The sequence below is a fragment of the Talpa europaea genome, assembly GCF_964194135.1.
Source record: "Talpa europaea genome assembly, chromosome: 1".
Classification (NCBI taxonomy): Eukaryota; Metazoa; Chordata; class Mammalia; order Eulipotyphla; family Talpidae; genus Talpa; species Talpa europaea.
Genome location: NC_140073.1, coordinates 40,993,337 through 41,012,924, shown reverse-complemented (window position 1 = coordinate 41,012,924; position 19,588 = coordinate 40,993,337). Strand labels below are relative to the sequence as shown.

The 19,588-nt window shown below is 47.2% G+C and overlaps 1 protein-coding gene across 6 annotated transcripts in view; it reads left to right on the top strand.

Annotated features, from left to right (window-relative positions):
* The window catches only part of PPFIBP2 (PPFIA binding protein 2), a gene marked incomplete at both ends in the record, with an annotated part of 100,856 nt that overhangs the window by 60,624 nt on the left and 20,644 nt on the right, over nucleotides 1-19,588 (top strand). For all 6 annotated transcript variants that reach the window (XM_084252791.1, XM_084252793.1, XM_084252796.1 and 3 more), the window contains 7 exons: nucleotides 5,952-6,044; nucleotides 10,749-10,860; nucleotides 12,792-12,853; nucleotides 13,955-14,030; nucleotides 15,048-15,151; nucleotides 16,905-16,972; nucleotides 18,579-18,636. In XM_084252791.1, coding sequence (XP_084108917.1) covers nucleotides 5,952-6,044; nucleotides 10,749-10,860; nucleotides 12,792-12,853; nucleotides 13,955-14,030; nucleotides 15,048-15,151; nucleotides 16,905-16,972; nucleotides 18,579-18,636 — 573 coding nt within the window. The remainder of the gene's footprint in view (nucleotides 1-5,951; nucleotides 6,045-10,748; nucleotides 10,861-12,791; nucleotides 12,854-13,954; nucleotides 14,031-15,047; nucleotides 15,152-16,904; nucleotides 16,973-18,578; nucleotides 18,637-19,588) is intronic.

The window sequence follows — 19,588 nt, the reverse complement described above, 5'->3', positions numbered from 1 at the left end:
TTGAAATTTTGACAGATACTTCTAGCTTGTTCTCTAGAGTCTAAGGTTACACTCTCACTGGCATGTGTGCGAGTCCAGGACAGTATTAAACTGAGCATGAAGGGAAAGGGAGGGAAAGAACTGAGACCGTGAAGAAGTTTAATAGGCAGGAAAAGACCATGATTATGGGGGGAGGTAGCCAATGGTTTCTCATAGAAAAGAACCATAAAAACAAACAAACAAGTTGGATGGTTGATGGAGCAGGAGTAATAAACAAAGGCAGATGAGATTACAACACAGACTGGCAACTGGGGCATCCTAAATGTCCCCTGGACTCATGATGTGGGACCCAAAAATAGAACACACAGCGAAAGGATTGAGCTCAGAGAGAGAGGCAGACCTGCTTGGAGAGGAAATGGGTGACCTTAGCAGTAGAGAATAAGGCAGGAGAAAGCCAAGCCTGACTACATGTGGGCAGGGGAAGTAAAGGGGATCCTCCAGAAGTATTGGGGGGTGATCCATACTCACAGAGCACAGGAGGAAATTAGATGGGCTGCTGACCCAGCGCCACACACTGGCTGAGGCAGCAGAGGGGCTGTGGTTTGGAGAACTCCTGAAAATCCCTTCCAAATTGTTTAGTTTCTACTCAGAGGGGTAGAGGAAGAACTGGGAACTTTCACTCTAGTTCTAATGCTGAGGCAAAGGGAGAAAACAGTCATGAAGTAGAAGTGATGGGCACCTTGAGAGACAGCGGGCGTTGTTATTGAGAGGTCACGGGTGCGGGGGAGAAGTAGGCTGTTCGCTCTGAAAGTTTAGGAATGAGAGAAGATGACTCCAAAATACTGAATTATTTAAAAATAATATAATTCTGATTGTGTCATCTCACCAATAATACCGTTAAAAGGGAAAGGTTCTGAGGGGCCTTGAGAGAAGCTGGTTTTCAAAGGAGTATACAAAAGATGGAAGGACAAATAAAGGTGCACCTGTGTGAACAGCACCAGGAAGGGCAAACCCCAAACAAAAGGACAGTCCTGAGAAGAATACAAATACTTTTTTTTTCGTAAGTTATTTTCTCATAAAGAAGATCAGAGAAAGAATAGGCCTGACTCCATGGTTGCCTCGGACAGGTGCAAAGAACTTAGCACAGCAGTTCCCCAGCTGCTCACTTTGAGTTTCCAGCAATCAGGGAATTCAAGTGAGTTGCCACTAAACTGGAAGTGAACCATTTTCTTCTTTTATCAAAATGGCGAAGTTAAATGGGTCCTATAAAATTTAGTTAATTTAGGTCAGGGTCAACCCTGTGGTGGTTTTTGAGAACCTGGAAGACAGGTTAGGGAGCTGTGTCCATGAAGAGTGAGTTTTATCAGGATGACTTGCTGGTTTGGTCAGGAACAGGGATGCACCTTGTCGTGACAGGACCCAGTAAACACACTTCAGAAAGCTACAGAGCAAACATTGCTTGGCTGCCTGCTGGAGTGGCAGCTGCTTCCCTACCCTCAGGCCTATGGACATTCAGGGATTTTTGCTTTTGTTTTGAGAAAAATAGCACATCACTCAAGTGCTGACTAAAATCAAAACTTTTTATATTTCTTTTTCCATGGATATTCTGTTTCTTCTCAAACTTTGGGATCGCTTCATCTACTAGGTGCACATTTTACTTTGTTTCATAACCACTTCCTAAGCCCCTGCTCTATGTACAGTTGTGTACTAAGCATGAATAAGACTGTATGTAAATGTAATTTTTCAATAAAATGCTGGCCCTAGAAAGGGATGATCTTTTTAAAAAGCAAAACAAACAAACAAAAAAGATTGCTTAGGGTTAGTCTTGTGGACAAAATAGAAGGAGATAGGATGAATGCTAAATTGGCATATTGGTACCCATACTGGTACCCACATGATAATATGCATAAAGGCTATCTCTGGCAAGAAAGGTAACAGTGATCTGTGCTTAGCCCCCTGCCTGTTAGCATTTCTAGTCCATAGTTTGGATGCTGATATAGAAGGTGTAATGACAGGAAGCTAAGAAATCTAAATGGATTGTCTGACATTGAGATTCATAGAGACCTACACAGACTGCAATGATAGGCTGGCAGAAAAAGAATAATAGAGAGGACAGGGCCTGACTAGTGCAAAGCCCCTGAAGGTAAGAATGAAACACAAGAAGGAGCAAGCAGTTTGAGGGCAGAGCTCATGCTGGTGGATCTGACCAAGAGGGGGTTGCTGCACAAGAGAAGTGGAGACTCAGCAGGTCTTCCTGGAGACTGGGGGCAGGACTGAGGGGAAAATCAGGGACAGCAGGTTTAGACTCCTCCTTTGAGAGGTATAACGATGGAGGGAACAAGAGAGGGAGAAAGGCAGTGGAGGGAAATAAAGTTTTTGAAGCTCATATAAAAGAAAGAAGAGCGGGCCTGGGGACAGGCCAGGCCCAGGCACCAGGAGACTCTGAGGATCTGGAGGTGAGTGTGCTGAGGGCCAGGCTGGTGAGGCTTTCCAAATCACGTTGGCCATAACTGTGTCCCATTACCTTAAGGTGTTTTCTATTGTGCTCCCAGTTTCTCTTGTTCATGTTCAAAGAATTAATTCTTGATGGTAAAAGGAGAAGTCGAGGGGAAAAGTGAACTTGCCAGTGTCCAGAGCCTTCCATGTGCCCCCCACCATGTGGGTGCTTTCCCTGAGTCTCCCGACAACCCCATAAGGTGGTGAGACTGTCATTACATATTTATCAATGACGTTAGGAAAAGTTTCACAAGTCACGTAAAGTCACATGGAAAACAGTGAGAGACGAGTTAAACCCAGGTCTCTCAGTCTGCTGTTAATGTCCTTTTCACTGCCTCATACCGTCACTCGCAGTTTGATTGAAGGTGATCGTTATCTTGGGGAATTGCTTTTGACCCCTCCTTGATTGACCTGCCATCCTTCCTTCTGCCATGGGGATTCTTAGTTAGAGGATTAGATGTTAAAAAAAAAAAAAATGCCTCCATGTAAATTGATTTCCTGTCTCTCTCCCCACTCACGTGTGAGCACAATTGCTCCCTGTGGCTTTGATCTCTGCAGAGCAACATGATGTTTGTGGAATAGATCAAGGTGAGCCCAGTAGACTGGGAGTGAAAAGGATTCAGAAGTGAATAGATAGGAAGTCCAAGAATTGCCATTATTTTTCAGAGTAGCCATAAAAGCCAGTTGGTTCTAGAGGCTACAGGGGAGTCAGGTTTGAAGTGGGGAGTGTGGGAGGAAAGTTTGCTTTAGGGTGTGAGGGATGGTTAGAGCTGGGCATAGGCAAATAGGTATAAGCGAGGTGTGAGCCATGTGTCACCTGTGCACCAGTGTTAACATGTTTTGGGGGGTTGGCATGCACTCCACAGGGGGGGTGTCCATCTGTGCACTTGTCTGTTGTTGCTAGTCCCTGTGCCTCAGATGTTGACATGCAAGGATGGCTGGCCCTCCAGGGCAGCACACAGCTGCGAGGGAGGGTGAACCGCAGGCCTCAGGGGAAATGCCATGCGCTTCAGTTGCTTTGAAGAAAGGAGAAAGTGGATGGTCATGGAGAGTGACTGCTAGCGGCCACCTGCGCTCACCCTCTGCAGGCTCCCTGTCTCCCATGCCACTTTGTGCTCCTAAAGAGTCCTGTGTCTGATAGCTGACTGACCCTGAGTGCTGTTTTCTCCTTTCTCTTCCTTCCCACAGTCGGTTCTGAATGTGATCAGTGAGCTACAGGAGCAGATGTGTAGGCTGCAGCTGGACATCCACAGGCAGATTCAAGAGCGCCTCTTACTCAGTAGGGACCACCCTGAGGAGGTGGCGGCCAGTGACGGTGCGGCCGAGCCCCAGCCCTGCACCCAGGACTGTGCCTGTTGGGAGGGGTCACCTGTAGGAAGCACACTTAAGTATATCAGAGCATGCGTGTGTGGGGCTCTCACTGGTGGAGGGGCTGGGCTTTCTCCTAACCAGACCAGAGTGCCGTGGCTTAACATGGATCTGTTGTTACCTCTGGGAGGAGCTTGGGCTCGCTCACTCTGCTCAGGACGTGAGCTGAGCTCTGTGATGCCCTCTTGGGATGAGAGCAGTATCTGACCAGGTGAGGTCAACTCTCCCACAGTTGAGGTGGGGGTACTCATCTCGCTTTTGGGCTTATGGTTCGGCTCAGCATGAGTTATGTCAAGTGCCTTGAGTGATGGGTCATTTGTGCAACGGAAGCCTTGGGATTCTCTTTACCTGTTGTGATTCAGGTATGTTTCCCTGACTTGGGCTGGGAGGTTAAGTGAAGTTTCGTCTCAAGTGATTTTTTTTTTTTTAAGAAAAAAAAGTAGCACGGAAGATTCCTTTCAATTTTATTTTTAAAGAGGTGTATCTTTAGTGAGAAAATAGAACATGTTTCCATTTGCTATGAACAATTAAGTCATCATCTGAATTACTAGGGAAGAAATCCTCCAGGTCATCATTTTAGAGGGCTTCCATGGCTGCTGGCTCCTGTGGGGCGTATCAATTGGGATTCTGGACTTGGCCCCTCATGTTGGTTTGACCAGGTCCTTTGGGACTTGCTGAGGCCTGATGATGGCAGCTACACAGAGATGAGTCTGTACCTCCAGGTCCACTGCTAAGGAGGACTTAACTGCCCATGGGAAGGTCAAGACCACTGTGGTCATAAGCACTGAGGAGGGTCTGCTTGATTGTGAAAAGTCACCACAATCCATCCTCAATTATGAAGCATGATGAAGTCTTTCCCCAGACATAAGGGCTCAGGGTGGAGTTGGTGGGTAGGGTTGGGAGAGGGGAATATTCCCTCCAAAATTAAAGGATAAGGGAGGGGGAAAAAAGGGTCAAGATGTGTGTCTAGATTTGTATAGGAAACCCCATGAGGGAGGGGGCTGAGGCTTCCCTCTTATTGAGATTGTCCACGCTGTCAACAGTAAGCACTAGACCCTGGTAGCAGTGGTAGTTAGAGAAATGAGAACTTCAAGTTAGTTTCTGGGAGGTAAAATTAATAGACTTGGGGTACTTGTGTAGGGTGAAGGGTAGGAGATGCTAAGGGCAGATCCCAGGTTTCAGCCACAGTTAGGTGGATGGAGATGCCATCTAGTGAGATGGGGAGTTAGGGGGATTAAGCATTCCACTTGGACCACAACAGTCATGAGAAGCCTGTGCACCATCGCCAGGAGATGTGAAGGAAGTTTGTGTATGTGTGTGGACTTGGCATTCAGGAGGTCTGTGGAAGTATTACCTCTCCGCTGATTTTCTGCTAGGAGGGAGACAGCAAGGCCATTTTTCATAATTTAGTGGCTCCCTGCTGTGCAAAGAACAGCATCATCTCTTTACAGAAGGACCCCATTGGGGCTTCCCTACCGAATGTCCTGTCACATGCTGCCCATCCTCTGCGCCAGCATGACAGGCTATTTCCCCTGTCAGGCCTCCTGACCTGCCTTCTCCTGGATGCCTTTTCCCTCCCTTCTTTGTTCAAACCTACCCCCTCTCTGAACTGGAACACCCAGACTGGCCTCTACGGTTGGCACTTGGCATTAGTTTCCTTAACCTGCTGGCTGTCACTTCCGTATGAATCCTTCTAAGATCACTGACCTCCTCTTCTGAATTCTTAAACCCCCCAGCACAGAGAGACTCTCCCACTAGCTGGCGTCCTGCTACTTTGTAAGAAGCTGGCTCATTTAAGCATTTCTGTTCCATGATGAGGAACCTACCGAGGGCTCAACTGTCAGAAAGGGGCAGGCAGAACAGGTTCTGAAAATGGGAGAGTTTTCTTCTTCTAAGGGCTGGCACTCCCTGGCCTTCATTTTTAAATGGCCATGCAGTTTTTCCTGAAACTGAGGACCATGTTTAAAAATTGGAGCCGCATCGTGGTGCTTGGTGTGGTAGCCGGACCTGGGGCGGCCCCTGTGCATGAGCTTAACCAAGGTTGTAGATCCAGGGTACGTCCTGCTCTCGAACCATCAGAACTTTGTCTTTATTCCTTGTCCCTCTAGGAGTTACTGCAAGAGCTCAGACACCTCAAAATCAAGGTGGAAGAGTTGGAAAATGAACGGAACCAGTATGAGTGGAAGCTGAAGGCTACTAAGGTAACAGGCGGGCCTGGTGCTTGTACTGAGCCCCAGTGGGGAGGGTCTGTGTTAAAACACAGGGCTGCTGTAGCTAAGTGAAGATGGACATTCACCCTCTGGTGTGCACACAGCAGGCTCCAGATTGTGCAGCAGAGAGATGCGATTCAGAACTCTTATCCTGGGGAAAACCCACAAGGTTATAAACTCATGAAGTCTAGTCACCGAGTGTCCTTCCTCTTCTTAGCACCAGCAGACTGAGCCAATGGGTTAAGTAGAGAGCTCTGTGAGTGAGTGAGTGAGTGAGTGAGTGAGTGAGTGAGTGAGTGAGTGAGAGTGAGCAAGTAAGAGAGTGAGTGACAGGGTAGGGGATTGAGGGAGTGAGGAAAGAAGACTCGGTGGGGCAGATGAATACCAGCAACACCCTGGCTGCATCAGTTGCCATTTAGTGGTTTCGCTAATAATCAGTTGTTAAAAACAGGCCTGCTTTATTTTCAGCAGTGGAGCCACGCCTTAAAAAAATGATGCATACTCGGAGCATTTTTTAAGTTAAATCATGTTTTTATTGCACAGGGAAGCTCATTTAAAAGTTGACAAGGAACAGTTCTTTTGTGAAATAAGTTTCTCCTTTCCTTCCTTTGTTTTTTCCTTCATTGCCTCTAATAGTTGAAATAGAGTCAGTCCACGCATTTGTTGTTTGAACCTGAACATTGTATTTGAAGACATGGAATTAGCCGTCACTTAGATAGGAGGAAATTTCTCATTAAAATACAGTTAGGCTTCCCTGGGGTGGGGGTGAGGAGGGAGGCTCTAGCAACTCTGGGGCAGTGTCCTTGCTGCAAGAGGCTGCCCCGCCCCAGGTCCCTGACCACCACCTGCAGCCATTCTTGCTTCCATTTCTTATGAGAGTTTGTTGTTTCATTATGCTTGTTAGCATTTCCCGGACTTCCATTTGTTTCTATAAGTTAACTTTTTAAAATTTTTTTTTTACAGTGTTTGCTTTCTTTTCTCAGGTGTAGTCCTCAGAATTTCCACCACCAATTCACCCGTGCACCATCACCTTAGTCCCTTGTGCTCCTCCCGCCCCCTTCTCAATACTTCTCCCGGCCCCTCCCCTGCAGAATGCCCCTGATTTATAATTGTCTGTTTATTTTTGTTTTGTTGTGTTGTGTTTTTTTAATTGTTATTATTTTTTCCCTGATCCTTTATTTGGTTCCCCTATATTCCTCCTATAAGTGAAACCATCCAATATTTTTCTTTTTCCTTCTGACTTAATTTCACTGAACATAAATTAATCCCTTCTAGCTCCGTTTGGATCACTTTATTTTTCAGGGGTTTAAAAATTCTCTATGATGACTATTTCTTTTTTGATAATCATTGAAAGTTAGTTAACTGAAAAATAAAGGGATCAAAAAATCACTTATACATCACCCAGGAGCTACCACTGTTAATATTTCCCTCCAGATATTTCTCCTTTGGAGGCTTAGTCTCTACCCCCCTCCTCTTCTCTCTCATTCTCAATGTCTGGTGTTGATTATTTGTATACAATTTTATATCATGCTATTAGTAGAAAGCTATGAAGGTAATGTTGATGTCTATATTCTGTTGGATAAGGTAATGTTGATGTCTATATTCTGTTGGATAAATGTCAGATAATTTCCTCGACCATGTTTATAAATGTGGAAGTTGAGGCACAGAGTGGTCTTTCCCAAGACCTCACAGCTTTCTAGCACCCGTCCTAGGCGCTCCTGATGCCTCTGTGGACTGTTTCACTTTGTGCTAGCACAGCCTCCTGGTTCCTGGTCCCCAATCATGGGGGCACTGTTCTCCTCCAGTACCTCAGCCCTTCCATCATGATGCTCCACTCAAGCTAGCCCCATCCTGGCAAAACCTTTGAAGTTGTGTAACATCTCCTCCTATAAAATGAAACAACCCCTCTCTTTTTAAGTTGCCTGAGCTCTTTGCCTTGGCATGTACACCTTTGAGATACTGAGGGTTATTTAACAACCACCAGGTGTGGTGTGCCTCCCTGCGCCAGCATGTACCAAGGCCTTTGCCCACATTCTCTGTAAAATAACCAGTGACGCTTGACTTATCCTCACTTTACTGGTAAGGAAATGGAGGCTCAAGGCAATGAAGGGAAGGTTCAGACCAGGGTCTGTGCCATTGTAAACCTCATGCCCCTTTCCCGATGTCATCCTGATTCCCTGCAGTAAAAACCCGTGCGGGTTTTGAAAGTTCTTCAGTTTCCTGCTTAAAGTTTCTCTTTTCCTAAAGGTGATTCATCTTCCAGTGTGGCAGCAGTAGGGCGGGCGTGGTCCTGGGTTTCAGGAGCCTGGCACTTGCATGGAGCCAGAGTGCTTATCTCTCTCTGCCTGGTGCCGGCCTGGTGACCGTGCTTCAGGCCTCTCACACACAGCTGTCACCTTGGTGGCCACAGTGGTGGCAACCAGCTTCGTCCTCGGGGTCAGATAGGGGCCTGTGGGCTATAGATGATGTCCAGCTGTGAGAACAGGTACCTTTCTCAGGATGACAGAGTACCTAGCACTACTGACTTGTTCTGTGAAAATTGGTGCATGGGAGGTTGGGACCAGCTGCTTGGTCTGTGGACTTTTAAATAGATGACCTCACCCAGAGGCAAGCCTTTGAAGCACTTCATTGTGCCAGGCTCTGGGCTCTGCCTCCATACACCCACACCACTCCTGTCCACCGTGGGATCTACAGGCAAGCGTCAGCATCCAGATCCCTAACAGAGACCAGCTTTCACCCTATTGGCAATGACAGGGAGAAACAGTAAGAAAAAGTGCAAAGATTAAGAGAATATCTTCCAAAAGTAGTCTGGTCCTTGTAGAGATGAGAGCTGTTAGATTAAGAGTCCTAAGGCTGAGGTCCTCAGAGGCCCAGTCACCATTAATCCTAAACCTGGGCCACTGAGGCCTGGTGAGCCAGGGAGCATTGCTGGGCAGCTGCAAGCCCCAGCCAGCAGCTTGGCAGGGCTGCACTTGGCGCCCTGGCATCTGTGAGTAGAAACCAGAGCAAAGGGTCTGTGCTCCTTGGGGAAGGAACTTTGGAGTAAGGAAACCCCACCCCTTGTCACCTCTTTTTCCCTCTGCCAGGTCATCTCCGTTCCATTTGGGGGATGTTAGGGAAGGTTAATTTCAGGTGGCCCCAGGGCCTCTGAGCCTGGTAAGAGTGGCCCCTCATGGACCCTGTCAAAGGGTACCCGAAAGCCAAAAGGCTGGAGTGGGTGGAGTCCTGGGCTGGTCATGGACTGGCTCTGTGACTTGAACTTTGGATCCTGTGCTGCTCCTGTCTTCTCCCTGCCACACACAGGGATATTGCTTCCTGCCAAGTTTTCCTGTGAAGATCAAGTGGGGTTTGATGTAAGGAAGCACCAAGCATGGGGCCAGTGCAGGTGGATGCTTCTGTGTCCTGAAACTAAATGCAAGTCGTGTTCAGCAGAGGAGCCAGCAGGCCAGAGCTCATCTGCCCACCTGGAGTTGTTTGGGCCTCCGGGGAAGGCCAGCCCAACCCACCAGCTCAAGGAGCAAAGGCGCTATGTGATGGCCCCGCAGGGTGGTGGAAGAGCAGCAGCCCAAGGTGTGTGCTGAGGCCTGGCTCCTCCACCAAGTTTCAACCTCATTCTTAGTCCTGTTTGAAGCTCAGAAAACCAGAAGCTCAGAAAACTTCCTTACTTGTAAGGGAAGGAATGGGACAAGAGCAAGAGGAGTAACAGCGTTTATGAGCACTTAAACTACCCACAGCACTAGAAACAATTATTTTATGTAATCCTCACTACAGCCCCACGAGGTAAATGCTGTGAGCCAAGATTCAGAAAGGTTAATGCACTGGCTTAAGGTTCACCCAATTAGGAAATGAGAGAATCTGTTGGCTTTTGTTTGACCAAAAAACCAACATGCTTCATAGGATGGGAACTTTTGTGTTCTGGATTTCTAATAAGTATGGGGGTGGGGGGATGCCCACACCTACTTCCTGTGTGGAATTTAACCTCCTATTCTCAGTAGAGATGTGGGCACCACCCAATGCAGCTGCCCATTTACATGAATGTGTGTGTGTGTACGTACGTGTGTGACTGTACTTAACATGCTTTATTTTCAAGTCTGTGTGCCCAGAGCACCTGAATGCCTGGAGGTTGGGCAGAGGCAGTGGCTGGACACAAAGGGTGGAAGAGTGTTTGAGGGAGGGAACTTGGCTCACACTCTCTGCCAGTAGTGATTTTGTTCCCTTTCGATGTCTCAGATGTGCTGGAAAAATGAAATATGCATGCACCTGTTGCAATGGTCTGTGTGCATGCTGTGGCATAAATATCTGGGAGAAGTAAGACCACAGCCAGAGAGAGAGTACCCAACCCTGGACCAAGAGTAGTCCTCCCACGGCACACGATCCTAGCTGCTCAGGCTTCATTGGTATTTGAAACACAGAAGGCAGGGGAGGATAAGAACCTGGTCAGGTAGGAAGCTGCGGGAGAAGGGGTCCTCGATACCCAAATCTGTGGGCAGGGCCAGAATGACCAGGGGTGAGCTTAGTCGAAAGAGCACCACCTTGTGGGGAGGGCAGTGAGCACCTCTACTGCTCACCTCAACCTCTCTGTTCTGAACTTCCTATTTGTCTTAGAATCTATAGGCCCTGGACTCTGGTTGGAAGCACTTTGTCATGGTCTGGTAGGCCCTCTGAGCTGGTAGGGAATTCTCTGTTTTCTTCCAGGCTGAGGTAGCTCAACTTCAAGAGCAGGTGGCCTTGAAGGATGCAGAAATTGAGCGTCTGCACAGCCAGCTCTCCCGGACTTCCGCCCTCCATGGTGACCATGTGGAGAAAGGTAGCTGGCTGGGCTGTGATGGAGTGCAGTGTGCCTGGGTGCTGCACCCTCTCAGACATGAGCACGTTTGTCTGTGATTATGAACATATGGGGTTGTGTGGGTGGGTGGACTCGTGTGCATATACGTGCATGCACATCTCTGTCTGAGTGAATGGATGTGTGCATGTGTGCATAGAATGGGCTGTAAAGCCTAGCCCTATTGTGGACTCACTGCCCCACCCCATCCAGGAACTCAACTCTGAATGCTTTTCTCAGACGCAGTCTGATAAGTGAAGCTCTGTGCAGCCACCTCTGGATATTTTACTCATTCCCTTGATTAAAAGTACTTGTTTTGGTGTCATCACCAAATGGAAGGCTTTAGCAATTCGTTTAGTCATGTAATAGGTACCTGCCTGATACTTGTACAAAAAGTCCTGAGGTTACAAAAACAAATTAGTTACTTCCCCCTGACTCAACATTTTTTTTTTTTTTTTTCCTTTTCCCTTCATAGCATACACTGTAGCTTACTGGTGATTTTGGAAGGTCTGTCTTGGCCTGAGCACTTGGATCCTTGACTGGGCTGGGGAAGCCATGCAGTCATGAAATACTGACTTAGATTAGAGAAAGAAATGAATGACCAATATGGTTATCCCTCCCCCAGTTTTTCTCAGCATCCTTATAAGTCACTGAATATATCACTTACCTGCCAAGCCTAATGTGGAGGCTGGGCCATCACTATCTGTGATTCCAAACCTGGACAGAGCGCTTCCCAGTGCCATGACTTCTAGGCCAGGCAGCCTTTCTCCTCTGCCCCATGCCTCCCTACAGTCCGAGTCGTCTAGACCTTACCCTCTTCCATCTATAGGCACCTCCTGGAGCTGGTCCTTTGCAGCTCTGGCTGGGTCCTGCCCAAAGCATTGAGGTTTGCCAGCCTTCATATGGAGGGTACTGTCCTCTCCCAGCAAACGAGGCTGTGGAGCTAATCCTCAGCTGCCAAGAGCCTAAGATTATAAGGATGCACTTTCCTCTGAAAATCCATACAACTATTTACAAAAACCCTCTAAGTCCACTCTTCCTATTTTTTTTGGATGTGGCAGATATCCCAACAGGAAATGGGATGTCTCTACTTCTGTTTCCTGATCTCCTATACTTTTCTTCCATAGATATCTCTATTCCCTTTGCATAGGGAATGGGAGCAGGTCCTTGTTTGGAAAATCTAACTATGTGCCAATTCTTAAGCCTCTAAATATTTGGCAGACTGACCTGGCTCTCCAGTCAGTTTAGGAAGAAGTAAGGAAGAGTCCCTATTAGGTCCAAAGTGAGAGAAGACCAGGGGTTGCCCACCACAGACAAACGCAGGCCCCTTAATACATAGAGAAATGCTGTAGTTTTACAATGAAACAAGATGGTTTTCCTTGACCATAGAGTTTGTTCTAATATATTTATAAAAGCATCTAAGCATTCATTAGGCCATTCTGACTATACCATTTTAAATTAAGTCGAGTACCAAACTGTTTTACATAATCATTCTTTTCCAGTTTCCATTCAGCAGTAGACTTAACTTTAAATTCTTCTCTGCTGCAATCTATGGAATGCTGTGATTTTCTCTAAAACAACTTATTAGCTCAGGTACATGACCACTGAAGTTATAAAGAATGAATGTCTATATTCTTATGAGTATTTGTTGTAAAAAGGGTTTTGGGATCTTTTGTGTCACTTTTAAGTCAATGGCATTTTGATTTTCCCCACACATGAGAAGACAAAATACTGGGTTCATTTGTTTAGTAAACCACTCAACACTTGATGAAACAGACTTTTTGCTAGAAGCCATCTTGGGCTCCTTAAAGGAGTCCAAATGAAACTCATGCATATGGAGAGTTTTAGCATCTCAGCATGTGAGGACAGCTGTCTGCATTTTACATAAATAATTTTCTACACCTAAATTCTTCTAGACCAAGAAATTCAGCGTCTGAAAATGGGGATGGAAACTTTACTTGTTGCCAATGAAGATAAGGTAAGACAGCCAGTGGGCAACCCTCTGCTTTCCTAGCTAACCTCCCTGGCTCTGTTTGGTCCCTGTTGGTCCCTGATATTCTGGACAGAACATGCCCATAAGGTTGTATTGACTCAGGGATATATCAGAATGGCCTTTGCCTCCTTGAGGTTTGGCCTCAGTCACCCATTTTTGGCTTTGATGCCTGGGACCTTTGCCTAAATGGAATCTCCCAAAGAAGATTAAAGCTGTACCTGTTCGTGCATGCAGGAAAAATGCCACTGTGGTTACTGCAGGTGTCATAGCTGCTACTTAGTCTCCCAGCAAAACTCGAGGGACTGTTCACCTATCTGCCAAGTGCCGGATCTGGTGATAGACCTGTCCCAGGGATGCTAACCGCGTGTGCCTTTTCCCTTGTGAGCCTCACATCAGATTCCTGCATAATCATAACATGGCCATCTCTATAACTGCAGGAGCTCCTTCCCAGCTCAGACATCAGCGCTGAGCATCACAGCCCTGCATTTTATAGATGTGGGAATGAAGACAAAAGCATTGAAGTAGTTTGTCCCAGGTCAGATAACAGACAGCAGAGCCAGGGTTCACACCTTTTTTGTCTAACTCCCACACCCCTAGGCCTTTGCCTGGAAAGAAAGCTTCCCTTCTAAAAGTTTCCTCTGTCATGTAAGGAACCTTAAACTCCCAAGGAAGAGGTAAGCATTTAGGATAAAATAGGACAGCTTTGTGTTAGTCTTCTTTTGTCTTTAACTCCAGAGGATGACACTCATAAGTCAGAAGGGAGATTTCACTGGCCACCGCAGGAGAGTAAGAAGGTAGTGAGTTTCTATTTCTGGACATGTTTAAGTCCCTCAAAGTCTATGTCAAGCAGGCGTTGCTTTGTGGCCAGAATGTGTCCTCATCACCATCAGGTGTGAGATAAGAGACCTGCAGTTGCCCAGGAGGCCAGCCACTGAGAAGCCAGGCTTTATGGGGAGGAGTCTAGACACTCCATGGAATCCACACAGCATTTCTTCCCAGTGTGCCTAGAACATAGCCTGGGCCCCAAAATGAAATCATCTGCTGCTGCTGGTGTTTACACACAAGTCTGCTCTCACACTGTGACAGGACCGCCGGATAGAGGAGCTTACGGGGCTGTTAAACCGGTATCGGAGAGTAAAGGAGATTGTGATGGCAGCTCAAGGTAAGAGGTCCTACCCTTACTTCCCACAGATGTTACATCTACTGGACTCCAGGGGCATTTCTGCCAGATGAGTTTTTGTCTTCATTTGAGATGAGCCTCTGCTGGCGAATAGAGCTGCTGAGGCTGTCCTGGAGGGTGAGAAATGACAACTGTTGAGTTCTAGAAATTTTGTCAAATGTCAGTTATTTCAGAAGTCCTAGCCATTATCCAGCTCAAAGAAAACAGTTTCATCCTGAACCCTTGGGAGTCCCCACCCTCAGAGGAGCTCCCTCACACCTTCTCGGGCTACCTCTGAGAGGCAGTGAGTGGAGACAGACCAGTGCCTCATAGGGGTTAGAGCTTGTCTACCTCCTGGGGAAGGTAGAAGCTCCCCCAGGAGACCCCCAGGCTTCTTTGGACTCCTGGTGCCTGCATTCCCCCAGACAGTCACAGGCAGGGAAATTTGTTCACATTTTATACTTGCTGCCCAGAATGAACAGAGCATGCAGTAGCATTACTGTTCTTCTGGACACAGCAGGATGTGTGCTGGGATGCCAGAATTGCATTCACGCCATTGTCATGGGCTCCCACTGCAGATCCCAGAGAAGCAGCTTTGTGGGTATTCAGGAATCTCTAGTTCTAGCTGAGCTTCTGTCTGTTCATAGGAAGAAGCCAACCCCAGCTTGTGCTGGGACTGACTGCATCAGGGCTGTGCCAGCCCCACACATGCACTGTGCCCTTTGGGATCTTGTGTCACGTTGCTCTGAGGGCCTGATGGCCAGAGGTCAAGAAGTGAGAAGGTTGGAGAGGAATATGAAGGGATGACTTCTCTCATGAGCTTTGACCTTGAGATGATCTTCACAAAGCCTTAGCTGGAATGCTCTGAAGAAGCTTCTAAATCACACTCTCTATGTCCAGTTATATGTTTCTTAGTCTTTCTTAGTGGAGGAGAAACAGTGTTAGGGGTTTGTGGTATAATTGCGGGTTTCTGAGCAAGTCACACAGGGGTGCTCATCTCTTCTGCATTAATGCTTCCAGGACCTTCAGAAAGAACTCTCTCCCTCAATGACGAAGAACTAGAAGGAGGTTTCAGAAAGTGGAATGCTGCAAATAAAGACCCCGAAGAATTATTTAAACCAGAGGTGAGTGTTTCCATTCCTGATGTGGGGTTTTAGTAGGTCCTAGGAGCTTAACACTGAGCTTGGGGGGATCTCGTCAGGAATTAGTCTGGACAGATGGAAAGTTAAAGCATAGGTACCTTGGGAGAGCACCCCAAGGAAGGGCAGCAAGGGGCTAAATCACTGGCCTGTGTTCTGGCTTGGAGGGATATTGAATGCTGGGCTTAAAAGGACAGGAATTTTTAAAGACCAAGCTCCTTGTTTATTTCTGTTTTTCCCCTCTGGAAAGTCAGCACACACCTGACATGTTACTTGTTTTATTGACCACTGTGTCTCCAACCTTTGCCAACCTGCCTGATACCTGGTACAATTCCACAGACATTTGTCGAATGAAGAGTGCATCTGGCTCATTTAGTGGGGTAACTGCAGGTTTTGAAATGATGCATTTCTGTTTCACAGACAGCCCCCACAACCAGCATACAGATTTTCTTTTCTCTTTTGCTTGATTTTTTTTTTTACTTATTAAAACTAAATTCATTTAGTTTTGTTAAATGAATCTCTCTGGGCCTAAGCCAGATAAAATAAACAAATAAACCCATAGAAAAACATCTCCGGGAGAGAAGGGGCTTTAGCCTAGGATCTAAAAGGGTTGTGAAACTCCAGAAAGGTCAGACTAAAAAGGGTATTTAGTTCAGGGAGGAGCAAAAGGGTCACCCATTGACCAGTTATCAATTTGGACCCAGCGGTCCTGGTTGCCAATGATAATTGAAGATGTGTGCTCAGCCCCTCATGACTGTGGTCGCGGTGATGAGCACTGTACCTGGCTCACTTTGTTTATTCCTCATGACATCCCATTGGGAGCCTGTTTCATTCTGAAAAAGTTGAAGATCAAAAGGGCGGGTAATTTTCTTAGGTCACACAGCGAGTAGATGATGGAATCTAGACTTGAACCCAGGTCTCTGGCCCATACATCCAGACTTGTTTTTTTACATCCAGACTTTTAACAGCTGTGCTTCAGTGCCAGGGATCCTTCTAGAGTAAACCAAAAAGTATTGAACTCTCGAGAAAAGAGGTAGTCTTTGCCATCAGGGCAATGCTGGAGACCGTGCTTGTCAACCACTGTTACCTCATGCTTATCCCCACCCTGTGCTTTCCTTTCTACTGTTCTTGCTAAGCCATGCTCATTCCTAAAGATTCAGCACATTTTCTCTCCTCTGAAGCCTCCCACCAGTGAGAGGGAGCCCCATTTTAATGACCACAGGGACATCTTACCTTGATGTTTCATCCTAATGAATTTGTCCCCTCCCCATGTGTGGGGAGAGCTGGCCTTACACTGAGCCTGAGGGGAGTAGATGTTGTTTGTGTTTGTTGAGTGACTATATGAGTTGCGGTGTTGCTCATTGTAAGCAGTGTGTATAGACTCTGGCAAACATATACCAAAACGGGTGTTTTGGGAAGGATATGTGTAGCTCACTGAGTGAAAGGAAATGCTGAAGAAACAAGCTCAGAAAGGCAAGAGCCCTAGAGTGCAGGCTGACTTGTCAGCACTCTATTGCTAGGATGTGACCTCAACCCAGGCAGGAGAGGCCAAAGTTGCTCAATATGCCTGCGTCCTTGGTGTCTTAAGAAACAAGTCACCGGAACTGGTGAAGTGGCTGTATCCAGGGGCACAAATGTAACCCCCTAAGAGGAATCCTGCAAAGAAGGGCAAAGGTGGTGGGGGGTGGTCTCCAAATGGTAACTGTTCTTTATAGGGACTCTTCTGTTTCTGGTGTAGATGCCTCCAAGATGTAGCTCTCCCATGGCGGGGCCACCTCCGCTTCCGCAGAAATCACTGGAAACCAGGTAGGAGACTCAACCATTTCCCAGAATCTGCTGTGATCTCATGCCCCTCCTGGCATGCTGGCACCTGACCATGCTGGCGAGCATGGCCACTATGTTCTGGGCGCACCTGTCTTTCCATTGACAGGGCAGCACTCCAGCCTCAGCAGTGGCCACAATGGGACCAGAGCCATAGAGCAGTCACAGCCCCTCCCCCCACCTCCCCTGCTGAGAGGGGCTCCCTGCCCACAGGCTGAGGGTCTGGTTGATTGTCACTGAGAAAAGACCCGGCCAGGGGTTTGGAGACTCAAGAGGGGAGGTGGCTGCACCTCATCTGTGCCTTCTGATAGCCCCTCAAGCTGAGAGCACCCTGTGATGTTTATCATCTCTGTCAGCTCCTCTGAACATCCTTCCTGCTCTGGGGGAGAATCTAGGCCTTTGATCATCCGGGCTATCTAGAAAAGGCTATTTCTCCTCCAATGAAGGTGATCCAGTTGCTCTGGGGAAACATCAAATATCAATGAGTTTATAACAGGCTGTGGGGTCACTTGGCTGCCACCTGTCCTGTCCCCTCTAAAATGAACCTATTTCTAGTGGCCTATATCAGCTCTTTAGAACACATTTCAAATTATGCCCCATGTCATGGAGATGTGGGGCTTCACTGCAAAGAGCAAGTTGTCAGCCAGAGTGTCTGGGGAAGACAGCCATAGCATGATGGAAGCTTCCCCAGGATGACACTGAGGCTCCAGGGCCCCAGAACCTCCACTACTGCAGCCCCACTTTCCAGAGAACCATTGCTCACCTGAGTGTTGAACCCCAGAAAAAAATGGCAGAATCAGAGAAGGCGATAGGCTAGTCTTTACTTTTGCAGAATGAGAAACTAGATTTTTGAGTTCACACAGGAAGAAGTCACCCCTGAGTAACTCACATTGACCAGACTCACAGAGACTAATGTAAAAATGCTAAGTTAGTCACATGAGCTGAGAAATATCACTGCTAAGACTTGTCACAAGGTAGCCCTTGTGACTACTGATAGTGTTGCCTCTTCTCTATTCAGTTAGTGTAAATTCCCCGAAAAACAGACCCTAAGAAAGCAATTAGTTCTGAGCAGGCTGGTCAGCATGTGCAGGGCTTGAGCTCATGTGGGAGGGTCCTAACAGGTGATCATTGGAGCTGTGGCTGCCTGATGTGGTCCTCACCACTCTGAGATGCCACTGCTCTTTCCTTCCTCCTCCTGCCCCCACAGACAAGGAAGTATTGGCACTTTTCCTCTCTTATAACCACAGACAGTGGTCTTCTTTTATGATTACACAATAGTCAGTGCCCACTAAAGCAGTAGAATTGAGGGCATCTACTTTTTCTAGGAAAACCAAGGATTTTTGATCTGGATTTGACCAAAATATTGTCAGACCAGCGTATATCCCGAGGTGGGTCAGTCTCACCTTACAAGTAATGATGAAAAGGTGTTTTTATATAAAGTTATGATGAAAAGGTGTTTTTTCTTGACCTAGACCCTAAACCCAAGGCAGATTACTGTTTAAACTTTTGAAATGTCCTCTGCATGAATGATATACCATGTATCTTCTTCTCTAATAACTATTTTTTTTTTACTTCTTTTGTGTTTTTCTAGGGTTCAGAAAAAGCTCTCCTGTAGTCTGGAAGACTTGAGAAGTGAATCTGTGGATAAGGTCAGCAAGTCAGTCTGTCCATAAAGATTACCCAGTTACTTCTATGTGCCCAGCACAGTTCTAAGCTGTAAGGCGAAGTCCTGGCCCCAGTCTGGTAGAGGCTTTTATGAGTTGTTGGAGAGGCAGGAACTACACACACATTTTGGGAAAACCAGGTGTGGCCCAAGGTGTCCCAGAAAATGCTGCCTGGAGTTGCTGCGACCAGATGTTGGGGTGACACAGGCCCATGTGGGAAATGGAGGGGAGTATGAGGGGGTTAGAGCAGAGCCTGACCAAGCCCAAAAAGCTGCCCCAGGGCACTGTAAGCATTGCAGAGATGCTGAATGAGGAATAATGTTGAGAAAAGAGATGATCCCAGGAGTGGTAGCATAACTTAGAAGATTGGACTCTTTTTTTTTTTTTTAAAGATTTATTTATTTATCTATACAAGCACTGGGTACAGTCAGAAGCGCGGGAGGGTGAGAGGATTCACCAGAGCCAGAGCGGGGAACAGAACAGGCAGACTGACAAAATACACTGCTGAGGGGAGCAGTGGGCGTGGCAGGAGAGGTCTGCGCACCATGTGGGATCAAACTGACACTGCAGAGGATGCGGGCATCTTCGCAGCCCAGCGCTCTACCGCTGCACCACCAGGGGAGGTCCGAATGGACTCTTTTTAAGAGTCTAGAAAGATGTGAGGAGAGTTTCATGGCCTCTTATTGAGGGTAGTCCTTGACCATGCAGGTCTCTGTGTTGCAGAGGAGGGCTTCCGGCCCTTGTGCCAGGTCATTGGAGACCAAGTGATCACCTGCCCTTATCAAGAACTGTCACTGAGCTCTGCTGCATATAATACCTCATCCCATGGTCTCCAGCATGTGCCAAACTCCCTGGGGACACAATGGAAAACCACAAAGGCTAGAGCTGGCAGGAGCCATGGGCCGTTCAGTGGCTTTGCTCCCATAGTCACATGCCT